The 22957-nt window shown below is 39.3% G+C and overlaps 1 protein-coding gene across 1 annotated transcript in view; it reads left to right on the forward strand.

Annotated features, from left to right (window-relative positions):
• Positions 1-22957, forward strand: part of Crybg1 (crystallin beta-gamma domain containing 1) — a 197823-nt gene that overhangs the window by 65964 nt on the left and 108902 nt on the right. The window contains exon 2 of the mRNA XM_063253951.1: positions 16901-17021. Within this exon, the coding sequence (XP_063110021.1) occupies positions 16901-17021 (121 nt within the window). The remainder of the gene's footprint in view (positions 1-16900; positions 17022-22957) is intronic.

Raw genomic sequence — 22957 nt, forward strand, 5'->3', positions numbered from 1 at the left:
GGAGTCTATGAAAAAGCAGGAGATACCACAAATGAAATTTTAAAAATGTTCACAGACATCATCACAGAAAACTTTCCTGGTAGAGAAAAGAATTTGATGTACAGATAAGGCATATAGAACTCCAATTAACCATGAACAAAAAAATTCTACAACCAGGCATATCATAGTCAAGCCTCCAGAAATTCAACATAAGAATAGACTCTTAAACGTTGTTAGGGGAAAGAAGTCACCAAGCCTATCATAATCACAGCTGAATTCTCAGCACAAACTGTCAAGAAGAGCTTGCAGTGAAGTAATCCAAATTCTAAAGGAAAACAACTTTCAACCCAGATTGATGTACCCTGTAAAACTGTCTTTCAAAACTAATGGAAAAATAAGATACTTTCATGACAAAGAACATCTGAGGAAATTTATAACCACTAAACCAGCACTCCATAATGTTCTGAAGGACATTTTAGAAGGACTGTCTCTTTCTAGAAAGAGATAGTAAGGACTACAACTCTATGAACCCCAACAGAAGGAACCCATAGGCAAGGCAAACAGAGGGGAGAAAAAAGGCAGGGGAAATGAAGAACTGGAACATAACATGGCAAGGGTAAGTCAGTACATATCAGGTGTAACCATCAATGTTAGTGGTCTCAATTCATCAATCAAAAGACAGAATGGAACAAGAAGGAAGATCCAACAGTATGCTGTATTCAAGCAACACATTTAATTCAAAAAAGAAATTCATAGAATGAAAATCAGAGGATGGAAAACAGCAGCCCATGCAACAGGAACCCAGAATAAAGCCGGAGTAGCTATTATATTTGCAGACAAAGTGAATTTTAAGCCAAGACTGATTAAGAGATAAAGAAGGTCACTACATCCTCATAAAGAAAACAATCCAAGAGGAAGTGATAATAATCAAAAATATATATACAACAGTCCACTTAACTATATAAAATGAATGCAGACATGAAAAACATCAAACAAACCCTAATAAAATTGTATTGGGAGATGTCAATACCTCATTGTCACAAAAAGACAGATCAACTAGACAAAAAATTAATCATGAAATATTAGAACTGAACCAAATTTTTGAACAAATGACCTTAGTAGATGTCTATAGTGTTCCACCCCACAACATCAGAAAACATGTTCTCAGCTGCACATGGAACATTGTCCAAAATGGACCACATACTGGCTCATAGAACATGCTTAAGTAAATGCAAAGGAACTGAAATTATCCCACGTATAATATCAGACTACTGTGTAATGAAATTGGAAATCCATGGCAAAAGAAACCACAAGAACTTCATAAACACATGGAAATTAAATAGCACCCTACTGAACACCCAATGGGTTACAGATGAAATTAAAGAAGAAATTAGACAGCTTTTACAGTTAAATGATAATGGCAGCACAATATACCAGAACTTGTGGGACACAATGAAAGCAGTTTTAAGAGGAAAACTTATATCAGTAAATACCCATATCAGGAAAACAGAGCAAGTGCATATAAATAACTTAATGTTGAACCTCAGATTTCAAGAAAAAGAAGAGCAGGCTAGGTCCAAAGCTTGTACAAGAGAGGAAATTATAAAGATCAAAGCAGAAATCAACATACTGCAGACTAAAAAACATTGCAAAGAATCAGTGAATCAAAGAGTTGGTTCTTTGAAAGATTAAATAAAATTGAAAAACACCTAACCAACCTTATCCAAGAAGGAAAGACTCAAATACATGAAACTAGGAATAAAAAGGGTGAATTCACAACAGACTCTGCAGAAATTCAGAAGATTGTATTCTAATAAGATGGAAAATGCAGAAGAAATGGACGGATTCCTAAATACACATGGGTTACCAAAGCCAAAGCAAGACAATATAAAAGGCTGGGGATTTAGCTCAGCAATGTAAGCACCTGCCTGGCAAGCGCCAAGTTGTAAGTTTGATCCCTGGTGCCAAAAAAACAAAAAAAGCTATCAAGAAGATATAAAGATACTAAATAAACCAGTATCAATCATTGAAATTAAAGATGTAATTAAAAACTTATCAACAAAGAAAAGTCAGACCCTGAAAGATTCACTGCTGAAATCTACAAGAAATTTAGAGAAGACTCTAACACTACTGCTTCTCAAACTGATTGAAATTGAAAGGGAAACAGTACTCCCAAATTTATTCCTGGAAGCAAGCATTACCTTGATATCAAAACCAGAGAAGGACCCAACTAAGAAGAATTACAGGTCAGTTTCCCTATGAATGTAGATGCAGAAATCCTCAATTAAGATACTAGCAAACTGCAACAGATCATCAAGAAGATATTTCACCATGATCAAGTAGGATTCATCCCAAGGATGCAGGATGGTTCAGCATATGTAAATCCATAAATGTAATATACCATATTAACAGAGCCAACGACAAAAACCTTATGGTCATCTCAATAGATACAGAAAAAGCTTTTGACAAAGTCCAGCACCCATTCATGATGAAAACAGTACAAAAAATTGGAATAGAGTATCTCAATCTGATAAAAGCCATCTATCAGAAAACAACAGCTAACATCACTAAATGGACAAAAACTGAAAGCTTTTTCTCTAAAGTCAGAAACAAGATAAGGATGACCACTGTGTCCACTGTTATTTAACATAGTCCTAGAAACTCTAGCCAGAGCAATTAGACAAGAGAAAGAAAAGGAATAAAGGTAGGAAAGGAAGGAGTTAAATTATTGTTATTTGCAGATGACATGATACTCTACATAGAAGACCCCAAAAACTCCACTAAAAAACAGGTAGATTTAATAAGCAAATTCAGTAGCACAGCAGGATACAAAGTCAACACTCAAAAATTAATAGCCTTCTTGTACACGAATAATAAACTCAGAAATTAGGGAAACAACACCTTTCACAGTAGCATCCAAAAACACAAAATACCTTGAAGTCAATCTAATGAAGGATGTCGAAGACCTCTGCATTAAAAACTACAGTGCTCTGGAAAAGGAGATTGAGGAGGATATTAGACAATGAAGTTACGATTGATGCCTAGAGTACCTATTAATTTCATTTCTTTGTGGTAAACATTGCCATCTCCTAAATCTTCTTTTAAAATGCAGGTGCACTTCAGTGGAGTGGCAAAGTATATCCATTTTCCAGGGCAGCCACATGTTTTGCAGCTTAGAAAAACATAAATTTGTTTCTTTTGTTCTAAAAGTTAGTTGAAAACTGAAATACCAGCAGCCTCTTGCCTCCTACTGGAGGCTCTGGGAAGAAGGCTGTCTTGACTACGCCTAGCTCCTAGCAGCTCTTGAACATCCTTGGTGTTCTCTTAGGATTGCAGTGGGTATCCCTGTGGTCCCTGACTTTGTTACCACACAACCTTGACCCTTTTGTGTCATTATGCAGCTGGTCTTACAACCAGATATATTTATATAAATAATGTGTATTTTCACTTTCTCAGTAACTTGCTTGCACGTTAAGTGGGTGGGAAATGCAAGTTTTTCATATTGTTTACTTTAATTGGTTGATATCTAGATAAACTCTTTGACAGAGAGAAAAGAATAAAATAAGTAATATATTGGGATTATTCATGAAATAGTTTGATATTGAATAATAGTAATTATAGTCATATAAATTGCCCAGTTTTAGAGTTTAGTGACATAACTCCTAAAAGAGTTGGTAAGCAGAGAAATATACTTCATTTTCATTATTTCCTATAGAGAAACCCTAAGATTTCTTTTAAGAGAAAGAATGACAGATTAGGAAGCTAATATCTGTAATTAAATTATTCTGACTTGGAAGTAATTGCCAAAATGTGGGAAATGCTAATATCCTTTATTTCATTAAAATGGAAGCAATATGTAAAATGACAAATTTTAATGATATTTATCTATCTACTTTTTGAACTTATAAATTGATCATTTTTAGAAACATTATCATGTATCCTACCATTATGTGAGTGTGTTGGCACACACACCTATGATCCTCTGGGAAACTGAGGCAGGAGGATCATAATTTCAAGGCCAGCCTGGACTGTAGAGCAAGACTTTGTCTCAGAAACCAAAATGAAACAGAAGTGTATGTGCTTTCTGAATTACTGGCAGTATTTGAACAAATACTGTAATTTTGCAATTTTGTTACAAAATCAATACAAAGATTTTTAGTCAGGAAAGTGAGTACAGCAGTTCTGTCAGTTATATCATGGCCAGTTTTCACAGTCTTTCATCTTGAGAACAGAATTAAAATCTGGTCTGCACACTGAGAGGGTTGACTCACTAGTCCTCATTCTGTCTAATAAGATAACACTCCCTCATTTAAAATCCTATTAAACAAAACAAATATTTTCTTGGGACGGAATGCTTTGCGGTTTAGTGACTCACCTCTTTCCTGGTTCTGAAAACTTGAATCTCAGTCAGCCAATGGACAAGACAAAACTTGTTTTTTATATCATCCCTGACCAAAAATAAGTAACTCTGAATACAGGTTAGAGAGCTAGAAGATGATACAAATCTTGGCTCCCAAAAAGCCTATAACCGAATTTTTTCCACAGAAAAGCTGTGAACACTTACCCAGAAGTATGTGGTTAATCCATAGGAAGTTGCCATACTTGGTTGGTTTTGACCTACAGAAATAGTATTTCATACCCTTCAAGCTCAAAGTCCAAGGCCAGGTGCTGTCCCTCTTGTGCGCTGGACAGTCCATTAGTCCTCCCTGTATAAGCCGAAGCTGTGCTGAGCATGGTCGCCCAGGGCAAGCGTGGGACCAGGGCTTTCCCTGAAGCACTGTCTGCTGCCTCTTGCCCTGCTCACCACTGTCCCTCCTCAGCTACATTATTTCCAGACGTGGACGTTTCCTTCCTGAGCGCATACCTTATTTGGAATTCTTTCCTCCTTCGGATTAGCCAAGGAAAAGCTCTCCCTTCTTCTTTTTCCCTTCTTCTCTCCTTTATTCTTTCTGTTTTTCTCCTTTTATAAATCGTCATCACTTGGTCTATAACTCTAAAGCCCATGTTTCTATGTGAAATTAAGAATAATGATAACCAGTGTTCACTAACAACAAAAGCTCTGTAAGGTCATGTTGTATTCTGAGAAATTCTCTGACCATCACCCTTCTCTGATAATACCCAATTTTTTTCTTAAAAAAATCTGCATTTGAGAAAAATAAACACTTCCTCAGACTATTATATTGCTTTCTTGTTCTTTTGTAAGCCAACATTGAGCAACTTTGTGATTTCATAATGACTTTTTTTTTTTGCTGTGGTATAATATTTCAGCTACATAAACAGATTTTTTAGGGGATTATCAGGAAATCAAAGTACCATTTTATAACACTGTATTTACAGGATCACAAATCAGTTACCTTGAAAAAAAGAGTACAACTTCTCTATACTGGGATCTCCTGTAGTACAAACTGCATACCTAAGAGGCAAGGAACAGCTCCTTCCTTATCAGGGACATCTTGGAGGAAATGAATGTTGAAACTGACTTGATGGAATTTGATAGCCAAAGATAGCAACGGGAGAGGGAGAAACACTGATTGGAAACCTAAGTGGCACTGTGTGAGTGATGCGGCAAGCTGGGTGTGAAGGAGGTGCAGACCAGTCTTTGTCCACAGATAAGGTCTGAGCTTGGAGGAAGAGAAGAATGAGGTTGGAACAGTGTTGAAAGATCCCTTGGTGTGAGACTCTGAAACTGGCATTGGCGCATGTTATCAATATCTTTATAAGAAGAACTGTAGTAAGCTGGGTGGGCAGCAGGAACACTGTAATCTTATCTTGCCTTTACCTCTGAAAGAATTTCTATTAATGACAGCTCAGGTAATAAATCTTAGTGGATTGCAGATTCAGCTTCTTCGCCTTTTTATCATCTTCAGATAACAAATCTATATCCCTGATATACAATGGCTTTTAATTAGAAGTGACTTTTAATTAGAAATTATTTTTAATTAGAGTTTTCACTGTAACATTACACTGGTTAAGGACACTAATTGGATTCAAGATGATGATAATTCTCGGTACTACAGATGGAGGTATCGAGGAGGCCCTTAGGCATAAATAAACTCTGGAGGTTTTTTTTTAATTTTTATCGGTACCAGGGATCGAACTCACGATCACGTGCTTGCAGGGCAGGCGCTTATGCCGCTGAGCTAAATCCCCAGCCCCTGACCCTGGAAGTTTTCCCTGCTACAGGTAGGAGGGAGAAGCCAAAGATGTCATTTGAGTGACTATGAATTGTGTACTAATTGCTAATTTTTTTCAGGATTGGGGATTAAATGTAAAGCCTTCACCATGAGCTGTGTCTTCTGCCAGTGTATATAATAGTATGTATATATGTGCATGTGTGTGTATGTGTGTGTGCGTGCGTGTATATGTTTGTACATATGTCTGTATGAAACATGGTCTCACTAAGTCACTAAATTGCCCCGGTTGAGCTTGAATTTGCAGTCCTCCTGCCTCAGCTTCTGGAGTGCTGGGATTACAGACATGTGCCACCACACTGAGCTTTGATAAATGTATACTAATCATTGAACAGCTTGCACACAGACATTAAACGGAACATGTTGAGACATTAAGAAATAGTAAAGCTAACCTCCATGAGAATTTTTTTGAAAAGCTAAAGAAACCTCTCATTTAAAAGTAATTTCTGTATTTTCACACGATATTACAAAGTTACAGTAAGCACCCTATTATATGTGGGAATGGAAATTCAATTCTCCCTTCTAGTTTTATAAGATTTACAAACCACCATGTGGAAGAACATATTAAGGAAAAAGTTTAAACCTCTGAAATGTAACTGTAATTATTATCAAAGCATAGAATTGGTGGAAATAGTTCTTTGAGGCCTGGAGGGCTAACTGAAGCAGATAAATTTGGTGTGAGGAATTTTGGGGCCCTAGAGTTCCGAGACTTGTGTCACTGGCAGGAGTTGTCTTAGAGTACTGAACCAAAGTGTGGCAGAGGTAAATCAAACAGGGAGATGATGCATATTAAAGATGCCATAAAGTCAACTTCAAAGCCTGTGACATCATCATAGTCTTTTGGAAAATAATAACAAATACAGAAGCCTAAGAATGTAACTGTTGTGGTTAGAGTAGTGCTTTTGAACCAAAACTTTATATTGACATTGTTTGATAGCAACAGGCTGTGCGGGCAGCTGCTGAAGTAATAAAAAAAAGATCTTTGGAGATTGTTTTCACTTGCCCAAGAAGCTCTCGCTCAGCGTCTGGAATATGACAGGGATGGGATTTGGCTCGGTGGCGTAAGCGCCTGCCTGGCAAGCGTGAGGTTGACAGTTTGATCCCTGACACAAAAAAAAAAAAAAAAAAAAAAAAAAAAATGAGGCGGAGTATGACAGATGTTAAATGGCAAAATGGAGGGAATTCTGCACGGGAGCTTTTAAGGACTTTACTGTTGGAGTGAGAATAAGAGGCACCAGTGATTATAATGAGCAAAACTGTCTGGAACATGCAGCAGGTAAGGGAGCCATGAAAGCATGATAAAAAATACACTGAGTGTGTAACTTTTAGCAGTGCGTTACAGCAGAAGACAGGTGCAGTTAATCCCCTCAGGTCCGCTCCCTTGCTGCAGACACACGTGCCATTCTTGTTCCTTTCTGAAGCGGTCTGAAGACCTCTTTTAGGAGTGTCTTTGGCTGCCATGGCTGCCTCAATATTCTGAATCAATGTAAGATGGTTACTTTTCATGGTAATTTCGACTTTGAGGAAGAGCCAGAAGCCACACAGATCTGATGAAAAAGGGTGGATGAAGGTAAGTCCTGACGTTTCTATGAACCTGCTTTTCTATTGGTGTTCCTTCATTCTCGTGAGCAGTATTTATTATACTTCAGAAATACACTTACATAAGAGGACTTGCAGAATCGCTTTAGAAAGTGGAAAGAACGATGGGATAAGAGTATCTTAAGTGAAGAGAGTATTGGGGTGGGGAGTTAGTTTAAATTTTTCAGTGTTCACTGTCTATTTAGATGACTTTTTGTTTGAAAAAGTAAAATTAGGACTTTTTTTTTGGTACCGCGGATTGAACTCACGACCTTGTGCTTGCCAGGCAGGCATTTACAGCACTGAACTAATCCCCAGCCCCAAAGTTAGGACCTTTAAACAGTGATGAGCTATCTAATAGGTTTCAAGCAAGAGAGGATAGTAGGAGGATTAGTGGTTTGTAAAATTAGAGTCAGTTACAGGTTGCAGGAAGGGGTTGACAGCAGAGAATATCTGTAAACTTCCTAAACTTCCTAAGACATTAAGAATCAAAGAACTAGGACAGGGGTGCTACAACAGGTAAGGGGAGAGAGATGTCATACTTGTGAGACAGAAGCAGCCGTGCATATGTTTATAACTGTCACTGTTGCTTCTTCCTCTAAAGCATTTATAGCGGATATAGCAGGTTAACAATGCAAATAGGTAAAGGTAAAGAAAACTACCAAAGGCATGAGTGATAAGGCCAGAGAAATAATTATTTTGTAGAAACATGCATTCAGAAAGTTGTATAATTACTAAAATTGATTCACTTTCAGGTGTACAGTCTGCATTGGCTGAAGGTCAATGGATAGGGACCTTAGGAATGAAAGGTATTTCTAGCCTGGTGTGGTTGCACACGCCTGTAATCCCACCACTCTGGGAGGCTGAAACGGGATCACAAATTTAAGCCCAGCCCAGGCAACTTAGTGACTTAGCAAGATCCAGTCTCCAAATTAAAAGCTTGAAGTGGCTCAGTGGGTCTGAGGCGCCCACATCTGCCTCCCCATTCCGGCTGCGCTCGGAGAACTGTGGAGTTCCCAGCAAGCAGGCGGGCACACTATCCCCCGAGCCCAGCCTATTTGGGACTCTTGCACGGTCTGGGTGCAGAGTAAGGGCTGGGTGGGTCTGGGGCGCCTGCATCCAGCTCCCTGTGTGCCTGGAGGACTGTGGATTTCTCAGCTAGCAGGCGAGCATCACCAGTTCCAGAGGCCCGCGGCCTGCAGTAAGGGCCCAGTGCACTCTGCCCCAAGCCCAGACTGTTCGGGACCCTCGAGCCTTCCGGTGCAGTGAAGTGGCTGAGTGGGCCCCAGGAGCCTTCATTGGCCCCCATTCCGGTTGCGCTCGGAGAACTGTGGAACTTCGAGCAAGCAGGCCGGCGCACAGTGTCCTTGGAGCCCAGCTTATCTGGAACTATACAGGCAAAATTAAAAACTTAAAAAAAGGACCGGGGATATCGTTAATCGAGAAGGCGCTGGACACAATCCCCCATAGTGCATATAATAAATAAATGAAGAAAATAAATAAGAAAGAAAAGATCTTTCTCCCTTCAAACTCAGTAGATAATGAGGTAAGGTAGTAGCTAATATCCTTCCCACCTTCCCTGTGTTATGTCCATTGCAGGACCCCTGAAAGCCAGCTCAGGTGTGGTGACAGAGACACCTGCACAGTGCTTTGATTGGAACTAGAAGGCTCGGGGATGACTTCCTGGGGTTACCCCTGGTGATTAAGAGTTTCTCTCTGCCTTTGTACCTATGACTGTGTTTTGTGGGGCTTCCCTTCTCCATGCCTGAGGGTAGTATAATCCTCAGTAATTTCCTACTGTGGTACAAAGGATTCAAAAGACTTTCCTTTGTATTGTTAGGTTATAATTTAAGAACTTTGTAAGGTCATTAGTCTAAATACGCTGTCAAAAGAAAACTACTTTTTCTCTGTCATTAGATTACAAGAACTTGAGACACCTTAGAAGGAAAATTGCAACAACCAAAATCCTTCTTTTGTATTTTAACTGTAAACTAAACCTGTCCAACTTGAATGTTATAAAGAGAAGTTGACAAAAGTGTCCTGACCTTCAGCTCCTCTGAACAAGGGGTGTGTGCGATCTTGCATAATACAAGTACTTTTCCTGAGTGGGGGCACAGACCCCTCAGCTCTCTTGGAACTTTAGGAAACGATTCCCGAGTTGTGTGGTCCTTAATCTCTGCTTTTCTTTGCTCTTGCCTACAATGGGATCATTTCCTTCCTCTGTGACTAATGCTAATAAAACCATATCTTGTTGAGCGCAGCCTGGTTCTGGGTGGATTTCATAGTTTGTTAATCATATCAAATGATCTCAAATGATCAAAATCCACAACTTACTAGTTCTGAGCCCTCTTGGCTGAGTTTTACAGTCTCTATACCACCTAAGGCCTAGATTTCACTAAGTAGAACTATTAAGACAGAGGCGCCCAGTCTTGGTTTGGGAAGATGTTCTGATTATATTGGTCAGACAGAAGGAGGACTTGGCCGTTTCTGCCTACACAGTACATTGAGAGATGACTCCCAGCCTTCAGACCACCATTAAAACATCTAGGTGCCTGGGAAAGTAGAAGCAACCTGGGAGAGAATATTAACTTTTTCCAAAAGCAACTACCAACGATGAGTAGGTTGATATTCTTGTGCGGCCACTAGATGGCAGGGTTTTGGCATTCTTTTGCCATCTGTTTATAATAAACACTGGATTAAATATATAATATTCTTTATTTTGCTAAAACTTTGAGAATGTTTTGAATAAGACTTGAATGAGCATAGAAAATGAAAATGATTTTATATCCCCATCCACCTAGGGATTTTTTGATTATGAAATTCAACCACTGAGAATTTGAAATTAGCCTCTGAACTGGGTAGGATTGAGTGACTGGTCTCTTGCTGTTGACATTGAGCAGTGGCTGTCAGGTCCTCAATGAACTGATCTTTAAAAATGAAATGGTTTGGTCGCTAGGTTGTTTCTAAGGTGTCTTCAGATTTATTAAGTCCCTAGGTTTTTCTGTCTGGCTTCAAACTCATGATCTCCTGCCTCAGCTTCCTGAGTGATTTCTTCTTAGTTTTGTATCATTTCATATTTGAGCCTGATGAATAATCTAGCTCCAGGTACTGTCTGTATGGTACCTTGTAAATTATTATTCAGGCAATGTCAACTGACATTCATACATATAATAAAAATAGGTCTTGGTTATTGAGTACCTACTGTGTGCTAGTACTAGGCCATGACTTTTGTACTACTTAATTTAATTCTAATGACAGTATAACCTTAGATGAGAAAACTGAAGCTTAGAGAACTTAAATAACTAGCCCAGGATCTCTCAGGTAGTGGTTAGACTAGACTCTGAAATTCCTGTGTAAATGTTGATATATTTCATCCTTTAGTCTAATCAGCTGAGAAAAACATAAATTAGAAGACAGCATTGCTTTTTTTAAAAAAATCTGTAAGCTTAAAATCCTTGCTTTACTAAGAGAAATAAATTATTTTAAGAGTTACAGGTTTACATGGTTCTAGCCTCAAGTCATTAAATGTATCATTATGAGTCTGGATATACATGCCTGTTTTACTGTCCCATACACAAGAGTAACTAATGAGTTCAGTTTGCTTGCTAGTCACATGGTTACTCAGGGGTAATGTCTGTTGAAATCTGCAATAATCTGCCTATTCTAGGCAATCACTGGCCTTTTCAGGTCTAGAATCATCTAATGGTATGTGTCTATAATATGATACAAAATCTAACGTCATCAGGATGAAGAATGCTCCGTAAATGACCACTCTACAATTTAGCAGTTGCAGTGAAGAAATATAAATGATGTCTTAGTTACTTTTCTCTTGTTGCTAGGACAAAATACCCAACACCCACAAGGTAGGGGAGGACAGGTTTATTTATCGCACAGTTTGTAGAGGTTTCATCCATAATCAGCTGGTTGCAAGGCACAGTGGCTTTGCAAAGAGACAGCGTGGAGGAGAACCTGTTCACAGCAAGCAGAAGATGGCCAAAGCAAACAAGGGAGAAGACCAGCCTCTTTCTGTCCCGCATACTGTGTTCAAGGCCTAAGGGTGGTGCCAAATCAATCAGCGGACTGATTTAGTAATCACACACCTTCACTCCAGCATCACGCGCCCTTGATTGAGCCACCTTTGACAAGACCCCACCTATGAACTCCTGAAGCGTTAGGGGTGCATCTGGACACAGATCATAATGCATACTATTAGGATAGTTCGTAGGTGAATTAAGCTTTCTTCTTTTGTGGCCATAAAACTTACGTAACTTTGCAACCAATGCCTTAATTCTTAATAGAGGCTCTAGTACGTGGTGTTCTAAACTCTTTCTGGGGAATAGTTCAGTCTACATAGAGGCCTCTTTTGGTAATTTAAATCACAGCTTTGAGACTCAGAATGCACTAATAATTCTTTGAGTTGACAGCAGGTGGCAGAATGGCATCAATTTATACTCTACAGTTAAAACTGATGCTTTATCTTTTTTTTTTTTTACCTCATTTAAGTATTTTATATGTACAGTTTCTCTGAAACAAGAATTGTGGGATAAAGAAACACATTTAACTTGCTTTATATTGATCTACCTACATTAAAATACCGGAGGAGCAAGTTGATGGGCATAGACCAACATTAGGAGAGGCAGAAGCAGATTTATAGGAAGCAAAAGAAGCTTAGCTGTAGGGCCCCTTCCAGAGCCTTCAAAAAGGCACTTGGACTGTACATTTTAAAAAAGTAAGACATTTTCTTTTTGTCTCATAGTGGCCCCGCCACATTTATACAAGCTTCGGGCCTCACAAAGCTTGGATTTATTTAGAAGTAGCCACGTGACTCTTAACTTGAGAAAGAGAAGCAGTCTGCCACTATTAATTTTGCTAACAATTTACTCTCTAGGGAGGAGGGGAAATCTGGTTTTTTAAAATAAGCCAAATAAAAAGAAAATAAATAGCTAAATGAACTGGCACTTATTTATAAGTCTGAGTAAACTCAGTTAACACTGAAGCTTTTTCAGTGACTGCATAATATCTGTACTTAAAAAGGGAAGCACAGAAGATTACCGTTAGCAAATTAATAAATTATTCTCTGCTAAGACTCTAGTAATATGTGGCAGCATTTGAGGATTTTATCAACTTCAGAGCTAGTTGTTTTTGTGTCCATTGGTGACTTTTTCAAAGGAACTGTGCTTATGTTTACATGACTTAAATTTCTCAATAAGAAATTGCAATTAGCATCTCTCTCTCTTTCGCTCTCTCTCTTTCTCTCTCCCTCTCTTTCCCTCTTTCTCACTGCTGAGGATTGAACCTATATGCTCACCCATTCTTACAGTTACCTACTCATCAGTAATGGAGCTAAAATTGACCTTTTGGGAAATAAAAGTTAAACTTTTCAATTGGCACACATTTATCAGTGTTGGCTTGTACTCTGTTTGGATCCATGTGTAGCCATCATTCAGAACTAAAACTACTGCTGCCTACTGAGTGAGCCCCTGTGTTGCCTTGCGACCATTCTGTATGGCTCCAAGCCTGTTCTTCTGGGAAGGCTGTGTTTCAGAAGGCAAACTGTGCATAGGAGTTCCATGGCTGACATGGTGGTGAGGAAGTAGAAAATGCTCCCGGCATGGCCTGAACGTCCAGATTGGGTGAGAAGCTGTTCCGAAGCTGAGCTGTCCTTGCAAAGCCCTTGGTTTATGGCCTTGCCTAGTCTCTCAGGTCCTTGAGCGCACTGTGAAATGATGGCATCTTTGGCCAGGTGTTGGATCTGGGTCATGAGGAAAGGGACGTGAGCCAGTACCTCAGTCTCCACCTTCTTTTAAAGGCCGGTCAGTGGTTATTGGGTGTACCACAGACACTCCACATTTCCAGATTCAGAATCATGGTGAAGCAAGGACCTACCCAGGAATGTTTTGTGAGAGTCCTCCCCTCCTCTGGCCGTGGTAGACTCATCCATCTGGGGATCATACTCCAAACATACAGAGTCAACCCAAGAGCTGGCCATGGGGGCAGGCCTTTCTAATCCTAGCACTCTGGGAGGCTGAGGCATGAAGGTAGCAAGTTCATGCCCAGCCTTGGCAAGTTAGTAATTTGGCAATGCCCTGTCTCAAAAATTTTAAAAGGTGAGGATGTAGCTCAGTGCAAAGACCGTGGTTCAATCCCCTGTTTCTGTCTGTCTGTCTGTCTGTCTCTGTCTCTCTCATACACACACACCACAATGAACCCTTGGACAGATAAGTCTTGTTAGTTTGTCCCCTTAAATTAGGAGAGCTAACAGATTCCCTGCATTCAACATGCTATGAGGCCAAACCATGAAAGTTTCTACTTCAGTAGCTCAAGTTCAGTCATGAACACGTATGGCCTCTGCCTACCAGTGGAGTGAGTGTTTGGACCATGCTTTAAGACAAAGTTAGGGAGGTGATCCAACATCATTTCTGCCTCCTCCGACATCCCTTTTTTCTTAGTAGAACTCCAGTGTTTTTAGGACATGAAACCTCAGCCTCAAAAGAATAGGTCCAGTGGCTGATTTGGTTTAGGAATGACACACATCGATAACTGGGGAATCAATAATCTTCTAGGGAAGATTTCCTCACTTCTAAGTGAAAAACACAGTAAGACAGAGTCCTGTCATCCTCTGGAACGATCAGACCTTTACGTGGCATGTATAACTGTGGCTACATGCAATTCAGGAGCAACTAAATAATCTGATGATCCATCACTTCTCTTGTTTTTTAAATTACTTTATTGGTATACCTTATACATAATGATCATGTTCGTTATAAGGAATTTGTACCCGTATATGATATATCTTGGTGGTTCTTCTTTTTCTATTCCGCTGTCCTCTATATTCAAGCCGTATTCCTCTCTTTATAAAAGCTTTGTTTCCATATTTTTCTTCTTTTCTTGCATTTTTTCCACTCCCCCACCCATTTCCCTTTCGATTTGAACATTTTCTTCCTATTTCACAATGTCTGTTACACATTTTGGTCCTTGTTTTCGCTTTTGGTTTGTCACACCAGAGAAATGATTTGGTATTTTCATATGTGTCTGATTTATTTCACTTAAAAGTATGACCTCAAGGTGTGTAACCATTTTAAGCTAGAAATGTCTTGTTTATCCTTCTTTATAGCTGAGTACTACTCCATCGTATAAAAACCCCATATCTTCTTCTTCTTCTTCTACTTCCTTTTTTTTTGGTACTGGGGATCGAACTCACAACCTTGTGCTTGCCAGGCAGGTGCTTCCACCACTGAGCTAAATCCCTGGCCCAACCCCATACCTTCTTTAACCATTCATCAGTTGATTGATATTTGGGAGTGTTTCCAAGATTTTGCTATTAAAAATTGTGCTGCTATAAACATGGGTATGCATGTATCACTGTGGTATGATGCTTTTAATTCTAGCTAAGAAGTGTAATATCTAGGATGAATGGGATCTCTAATGCTAGTTTTTAGCCACTGATTTCCACAGTGGCTGCACTAATCTACACCAACAGTGGAGAAGGGTTCCTTTCCCCCACAACCCTGCCAGCAATTGTTATTGGTTGATTTCTTGATAACAGTCATGCTTTCCAGAATGAGATAGAATCTCAGTGTTGTTTTAATTTGCATCTCTTGAATGACCAGTGATGCTGAACTCTGTTCACGTATTTATTCACTGTTTGTACTTCTTCACCTGAAAATTGCCTATTCATTTCAGATGCCCATTTTTGGATTGGGTCTTTAAATTTGGGGGGGGGGTCTGATTATTTTGAGTTCTTTACATATTCTAGATATTATTCCTTTGAGGAACAGCTGGCAAAACCTTTTTCCCACTCTATGGATTGTCTCTTGACTTTGTTGGTGGTTTTGCTGTGCAAAAGCTTTTTAATAAGATGAAATCTCAATTGTTGATTCTTTGTGATATTTCCTGCGTGATCAGGGTTTTGTTCATAACATCTGCCTACACCTGTGTCTTAAAGAGTTCTGCCTATTTCATTATAGTAACCATTGTTGATCACCTTGTATTATGTTTTTACATTATCTATTATGTCCACCCTTTTGACTTGACTGATTCTGTTCTGTTATGTCACATTTGGTTTTACTCTCTTCCAAAAAAGTAATAAGAACCGTGGGAGCAATGAAACCCAAAATGTGTAATAGTCATTGTACAAAAGAGAGGAAAAGAAAGTGCTCTAAACTATATAACTGCATATATATTTAAGTGTATAAGATAGAAAATGATATCACTGAGTTTTATTGGATCATTGAACAGAACTGTTTGCAGTATCATTGTTGGAATGTCCACTTTACAAGCTTTAATTTTGTGACTTAATTTTCTGACAATTATTTCTAAGATGACAATATGTAATCCATTAACTAGTGATTTCCTACTGTTTATTTTTTTTCTGTAAATCTGTATAACTTGTACCCTTTCTCTGCTTTTTTTTTCTCCTTAAATAAAATTAAAAAAAAAAGAGTTCTGCCTATTTGATCTTCCAGCAGATTTAGTGTTTCTGGTTTTTTTTTTTTTTTTTTGGTACCAGGGATTGAAGTCATGACCTCACACTTGCCAGGTAGGCGCATATGTCACTAAATCCCTAGTCCTAATGCTCCTGTTTTAATGTTTAGATCTTTGAAACATTTTGAGTTTAGTTTAATGCATGGTGAGACATGTGGGTCTCAGGTTAATCTTTGGCGTGTAGAAAGCTTCTTCTCCTGTAAGAGGCTGTTTTCCTCCCAGTGAGGTTGGCCCCTTTGTCAAAGATAAGGCGGCTGAGTGTGTTGGGAGTTGTTTCTGTGTCTTCTTATCTGTTCCATTGATCCTCATGTCTGGTTTTTTTTGTTTGTTTGTTTGTTTTTTGGCAGTATGCTGTTTTTATCATGGTAGTATAAATAATGAAATGTATTTCTTTCATTTTCACATCTGCTTATCTATCCACTTATCTGTCTACCTATCTTTTGATTTGTTTTCTGTATAGAGTTTAAAAGAATTCTTTTGAAGTTGTCAAGGCTTTATTTATCAGTGTGTTATAAGAGTACCAAATTGTCTAAAATGCTGTGTAAGTTTTGGAGAATGATTTCTTTTGGTTAATTGGAAATATACATGAAGAATTTTGACTTTGGGTTTCTTGACTTTTCATTGTTCTGGATAGCTTATTGACATGTCCGTGTTCCTCCTCTTTCCAGAGCTTTGGATATACCAGATGAGAGCCAGCAGGAGTCCCAGGAATTTACAGTGCATTGTGAGGAGTCTCAGACCACCAGCGAGCTGCCTCCTTCATCTGCAGACTCTGGGACATTTAAAAAGGTAACGCTTCCTTTTCAACATTTGGTGGCCAGGAATAAACACTTAAAGAGCTAAAGCATGGTAAGATAACCCCTAACTGAAAAACATATCTTACAAGGAACATTATAAATTACATATCATAAATAAGATAGTGTTTATTACATATTTATCATATAGTAATTATGTTTAACATGATTGTGAAGGAATTATGTATGAGATATATATCAAGTACGATATAACATGTATCAAAGTACACGATAATTAGCAGTGAGTCTCATGGCGGAGTCTCACCTTTGCTGTGCTCTGTCTTCAAGTACTTTCCCTTACTTACTGTGCCTGTGACCTGTTTGTTCTGCTTTTATACAAACTGTGCTTTAATGCAGGTACACAAAGTAATATGACGTCAATATTTGGAATAAGTAGGTCTTTCCCATGAAAAGAATCTATGTTTTTTCCTATTGTAATGCATTTAGAGTTTATTATTTTATGAGTTATTTCCTAAAGTTCGGATGTTTGCTCAGAAAGTTCTGCCTGCATTATATGACTTTAAAAGAACAGTTTTCTCCCAGAGGAGAGGTAGAGAAGTATATTCCTGCTTTCATTTACTTCCGAAAGGACGGCAGTCTTGTGCTTACTACCACAGGGTAGGACAGCAGAGCAGTATCTTCAGTCGCAGTGGGAATGAGAGCTGGTGAGCTGCCTTGAAGGCTGTGTACTTTTGTTGTTTTTTTACAACTTATTAGGTCAGTGACTAATTGTCAGTGACTCTGTTAGGAAATGAAGTCCTCCCCAAATGCACCAGACGTTGCTTTACTATGCTTTAGTTATAGCTTATTTTTTTCTTGTTGCTGGGACAAAATACCCCACACCCAAAGTTAGAGGAGGAAAGGTTTATTTAGTTCAGTTAGTTGAGGTTTCACTTCATAGTTGGCTGGATCCAAAGCAGTGTGGCGTGGCAGAGGGGCATTGCACAGTCTGCAAAACAGGGCAGGCGGAAGGCAACAGGCAGCCAGCACCAATGGACACGGGACATGGGACAAGCAGGGACCCTCTTTCCGTCCCTTTGTTTGCATCTAGGCTGCCTTGCTAAGTGGGCAGACAGCACTCACACCCGTAATCCTAGCATCACACCATCAATAAATCCTAATCTTCCTTAATCCCAACATCGCAGGCTCCAGACTCAGCCACCTCCAAAAGCGCCACCTATGCCTGCATGAAGCTTTGCAGGGTCGCAGCTAGACAGACGCCCATAACAAGTAATGTTATATATGAAAAGTAAAATGAAATTACTTAGTGAAAGATGGAGAGTTCTGGGAAAGTGAAACAGCATGAATATACTTGCAATTATTGACCTATGTAGCTAAAAATAGCCAAGATGTTCAATGTTAGGTATATTTTACCATAATTAAAAATAAAAATCGAGCAAGACCCCAAATCTTATTCCCAGTGATTCAGGGGAATGAAACTCCCGACCTACTATGTCTGCGAGTTTATGTTCTTTAAAATCGAAGAATGAATTTTAGTAACAACAGAGCTTAAGAGTAGAGTGTATTTATTGAGAGAAAGAAAGCTTCTGTCTGAAGAGAGACAGAAGAGGTGCCCAGGGGTCCTGAGCCGGTTGCCAAGGACTCTGTCTTTTCCAGGACTTTTATAGAGCAAAACCATGAGGTGAGACGGGTCCAAGGTGGGGGAAGACTAAGAACTCACAAGGCAGATGGGCTTAAGGTGCGCATAACCAGTTAGCCAGTAAGATTAGTAGTTCAGGTAAAATTGATTAAATTGGGGACAAATGGAAGTGGGCATTCTTAGAGCTGAGACTCTTTCCTAGGGGATGGGATGGTGACTCTAGGCTTCCTCAGGGTGTTAGGGAGCTAATTAGAACAGCAGTCTTTAGGATGTGGATGCACTGGTTTAACCCTTTGCCTTGAGGTCTGGCCACGGCGGGAGGTATCGTTTCCTCAGTGGTGCAGTTGCCAGGTATCTCAGCTGATGCATTGGCTCCTTTGAGGGCCTCGCTTTCCTGTAATATTTCTGAGTAACTCAGCTGCCTGCAACACCAGCACCAAAAACAGAATCTAAAAAAATTACTTAGGCTGGGGGTGTTGGTTCCCGCCTGTGATTTCAGCACTCAGGAGGCTGAGGCAGAAGGCCTGCCGCAGGTTTGAGGCCAGCGTGGCTACATAGTGAGTTCAAGACCAGCCTGAAGTGCATAGTGAGACCCTGTCTCAAACACCCACCCCAAAAAATCAGTGGTGGGAAGCAGAAAGAAAAAGGGTGTGATAAAGTTATTGGCTCATACTCTGTATTTCATTAGACCATGGCAAAAGTAGATTGGGAGATTAAATACAGAGTGTTTTCTAACGCAAAAAAAAGCAGAACATTAAAAGGAAAAATACAAAAATTTTAGAAAACATCGAAATAAAAAATCAAATTTAAATTAAAAAATTAAACAACCTGACTTATTGTACTTTAAACTTACTTACAAATTCATTTCTCATTTTGTTCTTCCTCTTTGTAACTAGAAAAACAACATTGGATAAATCTGATTACTCGATCTAGCTAGAGTTTCAAGTAATCTGTTTGGCCTTTAATAACTATATCTTTTATCATTTAAGGTAAAAATAATTCTGTAAGTGTAATGGAATTAAATTTTCTATCATGTTACTTATGTTCTCAGAAACAGTTTGGCGGCATTCAGATTGGGGATAATAAATCGACTGAGGGGTGATGGGAAAGGTTCTTGCTGTGGTCCGGCCAGCATCTAGCACAGTCAATGCTGTGTCTTGACACAGTTCCTTGGCGCTTGTTCCCGGGCTGCAGGCAAGAAGCCCTGTGTGCTGGGTAGGGCACCGGAAAGGCCTGAGGCCAAACCCCGGAGGAGGAGGTCAGTCAGTGGACCTGGGAGGGCAGGGGCCTGCAGGTGAACTGAGGTCCTGTGCAGGAAGGAGCCAGAGCAAGCAGAAGCGCAGAATCTCCAGGAGGGGAGGAAGTGGAAGCTGAATAAAATTCAGGTTACGTTGCCTCCAGGCGTCCCCTGGAATGGGGCCACCCAGGTACTGCCTTTATTCTCTACAGTGTTTTCGTGCCTTCCCCCTCAAGGACAGGCAAAAATACCTGCACCAGGAAGAACTGGCTTTGAAGTCCTCTTCTGGATCGGACCGTCGTCTTCCTCTTCCTGTCTCCCTCTCTTGCCCTGCCTCCTCTTCCACGCCCCTCCACCTCTGGCTTTCTTATTTGTGCTCTGAAGGCCTGACTTTCTCAGCCTTCCTGCTAGGCTAGTGAAGCCAGGAGGTGATCCCCACTGATGCAGGTTTAACATCATGTCTGAGATCTTGGCTGAGAGGGGCAACTGGACTAGCAGCTCGCAAGTGCCAGATCCCTCACCATGCCACCACCCTTGCTCATATTACCAAGAAAGAACAGTTGATACCATTTAAATAGTGTGTGGCTCCTGTCCGTGACAAGTGGCAGGGTGCCAGGGCACTTTCCACACCTTCCAGATTACGCTCAGTCTGTTCCTACCTTTGAGCCTGGTTGTTTCCTGCAAGGTTCAGTGGATCTGCTGAGGAGGTCTATCTGGATCCCTCAGCCTTCCTTCCTAGGAGAAGGCATACATTTCTCCCTTCAGGTCCCTCAATAGATTCAGCCCTCTAAGTTACATCTGTGTATTTAGATGAGTGTTCACATTTTTTAATTTGCATTAAAGCTAAGTAATTTGTATTTTCCCAAACAACCAGAATTTACTACTCTGTTTTATGCATTTTGTTACACAATTTATTTCTTGCTAATTTTAACATGCTGTAACAACATGCCTTAAAGCTAACAATGCTGTATTAAATTCCTTCATTAAAATAAGAAGACATTTACTCTACTTGCTTGTGTAATCTGAAATATGGATGTATAATTATGGAGATAATATTGCCTTTCAAATACATGTGCAATCAGTAGGAAAAAAAGTGTAACTACAAATTAAGATGTTACTAAAATTTAAATCTTAGGTGGGGAAAAGTTACAGTTCCGGTATATTTATACAAAACAAGTTTAGATGGTTACATTAAACCTTTAGTCAGTTTTAGAGTAGATGATACATTTATTTAAAATATTTATATTTCTAGCAGGCTATTATTTCATACAAGAGAAAACCATAAGGAACTGGTTTCATTAAATGAAAACATACGTATATTATATGACAAACATAAATAAATGTTTTGCATATAAGAGAAATTTAGAATTACAGATTATTTCATGTTATGTTTGTTTTCAAATATGTGCTTGTATTATGTCATATTTACTGCTCAACTCATCTGGGGAAGGAAATCCTTCCCTGTTTCCTCTGTTTCTCCTTCCCACCCTGCCTGCTTTCTTTTTTCCTTTCTTCCCCCTCTTCTCCTGCCCCTCCTTTTTTAAATTAAAGCATTTCCACAAAACAAACATGAATGTGAACAATGTATTATTAGTTAAAATAGATTATCCTTAAAGAATAGTTACTTTACGAGAATTTCAGTGGTTTATGCCAAAAAAATCTTTTAGTTTCCCTTCAATTCTAGTTACCTATTTTGATCTAGAAAATTTTATGTAACTATAATGATTATAAATTAAATTGTCATATTTTTAGGTTTTTTTGGAGCCACTCAAGTGAAATAGAATAAACAGCTATTATGTAATTCAGGCTAAAATACTATTTTTGCTTTAAATAGTTAGATTGTTTTTCTCTTAAGAACTTGGATAAAACTGCTATTTACTACAAGTACATGTGTATGTGTGTGTGTGTGTGTGTGTGTGTATGTGTTTGTGTGTGTGTATTCTTAAAGACAGATAAGCCCCTCTTCCCTCAAAGACCAAGTAAGTACAGTCTGCAGAGGAGTGAGATCTTCGTAAGTTGTTACAGTCTCCTTCGCTTATACAAGTCTGACTTGTGATTCAGGAGATACATGTGAAACTGTAATCTCACACTCAGATGCTCCCAAGTCATTCCAGACAAACATCTCAGCTGCATTATTCTTGACTGTTCCTGAGATGGTTCTATCACAGTCAGCTTTGGTAGCTTTAACGTTGCCTATTTAATTTTTAGTTGTTAAGGTAGTGTTACGGTTTGTGTTTGGATGCCCCGCAAGCCTCATGTAATCATAGACGCAGCTGAATCTAGTGTTCGTGATTGGTTCGTTGTTTAGCACTGGGATTGGTGGTGTGAGTGCTGCACCCCCCAGCAGCAGAGCTCACCTACAGTGTAAGGGCGGGAAAGAGGAGTGATTTTCCTCTTCTGTCCTGTTTGCTCTTTCCTTTGTGACTGCTCTGAATGGTTGCCCCTCAGTCATGCCATCCTGCCTTGGAACCAACTAAGTATGGACTGAAACTTCTAAAAACACTGCAAGATAAACTTTTCCTTGCTTCACTTTGGATGTCAGATATTTTTGTCTCAGTAACAAAGACAGGCAGTATATTTTCTAATTCCTAGTGTTCTTACAGTAATTTAGTCAGTAAGTGTAAAAATTCAACTCAGTAAGCACTGGTTGAGGTGGCAGAGAAGGAAGAATGTCTCTCTGTACTTTCTTTCGTTTCCTTTGTAGCTAACCACATTTTTGTTGTTGGGGTTTGAACTCGCGTCCTTGAACAGGCTGAGCATGTTTTGCACTGAGCTACACTCACCATAGTTGACTGATTTCCTTACCACTTCCATTATTTTTCATTTTTCCCTCTTTTCATAGTTGCTAACCACAAGTTCACTGGTCTTTCATTGAATGTCCAATCCCCAGTCTCTCACCTTATTTCTTAGACTAGGCCGAATTTAAAATTTAACAAAGTCCTTAAGAGGCTTCAGACTTATTTATCCCACCCCAGTGCTACCCTAATCTAGGGGCATTGGTGTTACGTCTCCTCCACTAGTACCTAGCCCAGGATTCACTACAGGAAGGTTAATCTCTAAAGGTGGCTTAAATCATCTAATCCCAAATCCTAAG

This window comes from Cavia porcellus, unplaced genomic scaffold (genome assembly GCF_034190915.1).
Source record: "Cavia porcellus strain 051 isolate PalLab524CR breed Dunkin Hartley unplaced genomic scaffold, mCavPor4.1 scaffold_7, whole genome shotgun sequence".
Classification (NCBI taxonomy): domain Eukaryota; kingdom Metazoa; phylum Chordata; class Mammalia; order Rodentia; family Caviidae; genus Cavia; species Cavia porcellus.